The sequence below is a fragment of the Dendrobates tinctorius genome, unplaced genomic scaffold (assembly GCF_039654945.1).
Source record: "Dendrobates tinctorius isolate UK_male_01 unplaced genomic scaffold, ASM3965494v1 ptg000151l, whole genome shotgun sequence".
NCBI lineage: Eukaryota > Metazoa > Chordata > Amphibia > Anura > Dendrobatidae > Dendrobates > Dendrobates tinctorius.
In genome coordinates this window covers 30,566,503-30,572,529 of record NW_027361818.1, presented here as the reverse complement: position 1 = coordinate 30,572,529, position 6,027 = coordinate 30,566,503, and the positions used below count along the sequence as shown (strand labels likewise).

At 41.2% G+C, this 6,027-nt stretch overlaps 1 protein-coding gene across 1 annotated transcript in view; it reads right to left on the bottom strand.

Moving 5' to 3' along the window:
* Positions 1-1,394: 1,394 nt before the first annotated feature.
* Positions 1,395-6,027, bottom strand: part of LOC141050026 (alpha-2,8-sialyltransferase 8F-like) — a 38,596-nt gene continuing 33,963 nt past the window's right edge. Inside the window, exons 5-7 of the mRNA XM_073546860.1 lie at positions 5,022-5,134; positions 2,398-2,484; positions 1,395-1,917 (exon numbers count right to left, since the gene is read on the bottom strand). Of these exons, the coding sequence (XP_073402961.1) occupies positions 1,455-1,917; positions 2,398-2,484; positions 5,022-5,134 (663 nt within the window). The 3' untranslated portion in view covers positions 1,395-1,454. The remainder of the gene's footprint in view (positions 1,918-2,397; positions 2,485-5,021; positions 5,135-6,027) is intronic.

Genomic DNA, 6,027 nt, shown 5'->3' with positions numbered 1-6,027 from the left:
AGCGTTATGGCCACCGTAAAAGGAGAGTGGGTGTTTGGTGGGATGATCCCTTGTCCATGCTGTTTTGGCTAGTGGACCTCCCGTGTCTCCACAGCAACTAATACTCTAAACTCTAACCTCTGCTCTTACACAAACACCCAACTATTAACCCAAACCCTAAACTCTACCCATTCCATAATACTAAATTACCACTGCAAATTCAATCCCCCACCTCGGATCTAAGTGTAAAAATTAACTACTATACTAAACCCTATCTTAACCTCTGATCTTTACTTACCACCCAGCTTTTAACCAATTTGCCTCTGTCCTGTTGGCCACCTTTTTCCTCAACACTAATGGTGTATCTAAATATTAAAAAATGAATAAACAAATACTTATACTGATCTAATGGCTCATCTGTACGGCCTCTGCACTCCTCACGTCACCCGTCCAATCCTCATCACATCCTCTGAACGCCTTTCATGCTAGGCCAGGACTTCTGTCTGGAATGAGGCCCAGGAGCATTCTGCGCATGCACGCACTTGGTTGTGCACGATTGTGACCTTTCGTGCACCAGAATCGTTCCTGGTCTCATCACAACTTAAAGTCTCAGTCTAACATGAGAGGTCCAAGGATTTCTGATAAGAGCTGCGGCGATCATAAAATGCAGCGAGAATCATATGGATGACGGTGAGGAGTGGACGGACTGGAGAAATGAGTTTTGAGAGGACAAATTTTTTTTAATTTTTTTACATCATATGTTTATTTTGCTCTGTGGTGTGAAAAGGCTTAAAATCAAAATAAGGAACAATAACTTCTCCGTGAGTCATATTTCCCAGGAAATCCATCAAATGGGCAAATTCGAATGTTGACTGATCTGCATATCTATCCTGATCCCTAACCTTTCCCCCAACCTCGGAGACGGAGTGTAATCATCCCATTTCTGACAATCTACAATGAACCAATTACAAATTGTAAATGTATGTAACTCATATGTGTACAATATCAGCAGGTGAACAATGGCAGATAAAAGGGAATGTTCAACAAATTATTCCTTAGGGATTGTGCAATCATATCTTTAAGGGACCTCACACCTACACAATAGAAGCCGATAATGCCAAGAGGCAGAATAAAGTGTGAAAAACTGTGCTCTGAAATGAAAAATACAAACTAGTGGTGTAATAATCTGCAGAAAATATCACTATGTACTGTATGTGTCAGGAGCTAAAGGGAAAAGAGTGATGTTCTGAATATCTCTAGAGTTCAGTGGTGTAATAATCTGCATAATATTGGTCAGGGTTTTATGGCTTTATACATAGTAGATTCTTATATTATACAATGTCCTTCATTATCATTATCCAGCTGAGCTATGAGGAGCACCGTGGATGACGGCGACGCTCCATTATCATCCAGCAAGCTCCATCTGTAGCTTTAGATCTTCAGCTTAGTAGAACCCTATGTGACTGTGAAGTTCCTCAGGAACATAGTCCAACTTTGAGATGTAATATGCCCTTCAAATGCATCTGAGTATAAAAATAAAATTCTTCAGGCATTGAATGGAAACCAGGTTTGGGCACCCTGTTGTCATAGTAGTGGTGAGGAATGTTGTCTCCTTCCAGATCTTCGGAAAATGGCCAAAACCCATAAAGAGTGATCTTCTTGCAGAGCTCGATAGCTGCACTGACCAGCATGAGCCCCGAAGACAAACGCTTTACCTTTAGCCCCTTCTTCCTCCAGTAAATTGAGATATTTTTTAGGTATTCTGGATGGAAAAAGATCACTTTGTTTGGCAAATCAAAGTCTTGTACCGTATGTAAAGCACGAAAAGAGACATCCATGTTATGCAAGTATGAAAAGGCTGGTAACAGGATCATGGCTGAGTTATAGTCCTTCAAAAGGTCAATGAATGGTCTTCTTCTCTCATGGAGTTTATGAAACCTGGAAAGAAATACATAAAAAATGTTACAGTAAGTGAATATCAGTCCCTCCCGCCAAAGGATAACATGCCACCAATATAATGGAGACATGGATAAAAGTGACATGAAATAGGGAAATAGCTTTTTATATGGCTTTGAATATTGGAATGTGATGAATTTATGGTTGTATCGGTCATCCGAGATGAAACGATTACAGAAAACGACACAGTCATAATAAGTAACTAAACATGGGCAGATGTCACAGACGGCATGACTTGGGGTCTAATATGTTCTGAGTATGCCTTCTTTTTGATTGATAGGAAGTAGGCAGAGGTAGAAGGGAGCCAGACCTTGGCCCTTGTAGATCTGGAGTTGATGCTGCCAATGGGCTCATATTTACCAAATAGATAAAAAATCTGAGAAATTATTTTGACAAGATCCTAGTCACCTTACTTCTGCACATCTCAACAAGATTGTCATTCCAAAAAAGTGTCCTTCTCACCTTTGAATTAAGATACTCGGATTTGCACTGACAATATTGGACTTGGTGCCGATGTCATCGGCTATGGTCATGGGTGGCAAATTAAACCTGTAACAGACGGAATGTACGAGTGAAGAGATGATCTGAATCGGGTCATGGATTGATTTACTAACAAAACGACAAGAGCTTCTTTAATTGTGGGAACATTATAAGAAGTCATCTGGTAAGAGAGAGATGTTGAGAAAGAGGCTGAAGATTGACCGATGGCAAGGACATGACACAAGGAAGTACTAGGACTCATAAGGACAAAAAAGCCTGAAAGGGGCTGTCCCAAAAAGACAGCCACTCCATATGGCTTAGTAGGGAAAGTGGACTTCATAAAAATGAGTCCCTACACTCAAGGCTACCTGCTGTTAGCGGAAACATTGAGCTACTATGACCAGTACGTCCTCTAGAGGACAATGCAACAATAATGCTACACTTCCACTGCGACAACCACTCACTGGGGGCGTTTTATAGTGTTCACTTGGTTGTCTCTTGGTTGCAGTTCATTTTCTTGTCTCATTAACATTACGCCTGTCTTTATGCCTTGTAATATCTTTTCGACACCCACTATTGACCTACTGCTATGAGTCAGACTAGAGCACTCGTGTAATGCTAGATACAGTGCCTTGCGAAGGTATTCGGCCCCCTGGAACTTTTCAACCTTTTCCCACATATCATGCTTGAAACATAAAGATGCCAAATGTAAATTTTTGGTGAAGAATCAACAACAAGTGGGACACAATTGTGAAGTTAAACGAAATTTATTAGTTATTTTAAGTTTTTGTGGAAATTCAAAAACTGAAAAGTGGGGCGTGCAATATTATTCAGCCCCTTTACCTTAATACTTTGTTGCGCCCCCTTTAGCTGCGATTACAGCTGCAGTCGCTTGGGGTATGTCTCTATCAGTTTTGTACATCGAGAGACTGAAATTCTCGCCCATTCTTCCTTGGCAAACAGCTCGTGCTCAGTGAGGTTGGATGGAGATCGTTTGTGAACAGCAGTTTTCAGCTCTTTCCACAGATTCTCGATTGGATTCAGGTCCGGACTGTGACTTGGCCATTCTAACACCTGGAGACGTTTATTTGTGAACCATTCCATTGCAGATTTTGCTTTATGTTTGGGATCATTGTCTTGTTGGAAGACAAATCTCCGTCCCAGTCTCAGGTCTTTTGCAGACTCCAACAGGTTTTCTTCAAGAATGGTTCTGTATTTGGCTCCATCCATCTTCCCATGAATTTTAGCCATCTTCCCTGTCCCTGCTGAAGAAAAGCAGGCACAAACCATGATGCTGCCACCACCATGTTTGACAGTGGGGATGGTGTGTTCAGGGTAATGAGTTGTGTTGCTTTTATGCCAAACATATCTTTTGGAATTGTTGCCAAAAAGTTTGATTTTGGTTTAATCTGACCAGAGCACCTTCTTCCACATGTTTGGTGTGTATCCCTGGTGGCTTGTTGAAAACTTTAAATGACACTTTTTATAGATATCCTTGAGAAATGTCTTTTTTTTGCCACTCTTCCATAAAGGCCAGATTTGTGCAGTGCACGACTGATTGTTGTCCTATGGCCAGACTGTCCCACCTCAGCTGTAGATCTCTGCAGTTCACCCAGAGTGATCATGGGCCTCTTGGCTGCATCTCTGATCAGTTTTCTCCTTGTTTGAGATGAAAGTTTAGAGGGACGGCCGGGTCTTGGTAGATTTCCAGTGGTATGATATTCCTTCCATTTCAATATGATCGCTTGCACAATGCTCCTTGGGATGTTTAAAGTTTTGGAAATCATTTTGTATCCAAATCCGGCTTTAAACTTCTCCACAACAGTATCACGGACCTGCCTGTTGTGTTCCTTGGTCTTCATGATGCTCTCTGTGCTTCAAACAGAACCCTGAGAGTATCACAGAGCAGGTGCATTTATACGGAGACTTGATTACACACAGGTGAATTATATTTATCATCATTAGTCATTTAGGACAACATTGGATCATTCAGAGATCCACAATGAACTTCTGGAGTGAGTTTGCTGCACTGAAAGTAAAGTGGCCGAATAATATTGCACGCCCCACTTTTCAGTTTTTGAATTTAAAAAAAATTTCAAATAACCAATAAATTTCGTTCAACTTCACAATCGTGTCCCACTTGTTGTTGATTCTTCACCAAAAATTTACATTTGGTATCTTTATGTTTGAAGTTTGATATGTGGGAAAAGGTTAAAAAGTTCCAGGGGGCCAAATACTTTTGCAAGGCACTGTATCTAGCTGGTAGTGGCTTACAATGGCAAACTCAGCTGTTTGTCAGGGGTCTACAAGAGCTGGGTCATCATTGATCAGCCGATTGCCAGTGAGAAAGAAGTTGACTCTAATAACTTAACCTCTCTAAAAGGGATTGCACCAAACTGAACTAAACCTGCATTGAAGCTGCACCAGCATGCATTGAGCTGCTGAAGTCCACAGGGAATGACCCCAAATGTAGGAAATGTAGTATTGCAAGAAGCACTTTAACTAATTGCTCAGATCCAAACTTGGATGCCCATGTTGGAGTTTGGACGAGCAGAAACTACATTTCAGCCTATTAAGTAGAATACATACAATCATTACTTCGTCACCTGAACACATAATCGGTTTTGTCAATTTCGTCCCCACAAAAGCTGTTTTGCAAAATTCCTCCATTTCCAACGATGGCACAAGTATCTAAGGGTTTACTGGTGAATGGTGAAACCTGGAATAAAATGGGCAACCATACGTCAGTGTCATTATATCAAGAGCGGGGACGAGTACAAACTTCTCATGAGACCTTGGGAGTAAGTGACTTGTGTGTGATTTTCCCCAATCTCATCTGTATCTGAACTGATCTTATTGTCTCTGAACGGAAAAAAAATCTTAAGTTTTCCTTAGGTCTGGTGTTTTTGGTATGTTAAACATTTGATATTTTGGTTTCCAAGAGAAAAAGGTCGCACTCTGCGGGATAACGATGAATGTTTATTGACACTGAATTACATGTCACGTCGGAGATGTGAAGGACTGCATCTCCGACGTGACATGTAATTCAGTGTCAATAAACATTCATCATTATCCCGCAGAGTGCGACCTTTTTCTCTTGGAAACTACAATCGTCTTGCTACGAGGTCAAGCACCCGGGAGTCCTGGACATGAGCTCTCCACCTGCTGCCAGCCACGGACCTTAGCACGGTAACAGCGGTGCCGTCCGCTTTCTTGCATTGACTTCATTAAACATTTGATATGAATTCACCTATCACGGAATGAGCGTTCCTTCTTCTATATACATTTTCATGACTCATTAGGCTGCACTCCATCCTCCTTTGTATTCATGGATGAACTCAAATAAAAGAGAAAAAAAGCTAAATAACTTACTAAATGGGGTTCCCCCAGTATTTTTGTTAGGTCAGTGGGTTTACTTTCTGGTTAATCTATGATATAGCCCCATATAGTACCAACAATAAAGTCACTTCCAGCCCCTAGTCTCTTCGAGTTGCCACTGCACCCTGAAAACATTGGTTCCCATGACATATCCAGCTCCTCAAATTGTCTATGAATGAAGATACCTTGACTTGGAACCTGACCTAGAACATTGCTTCTAGTTACTGTCTTTGT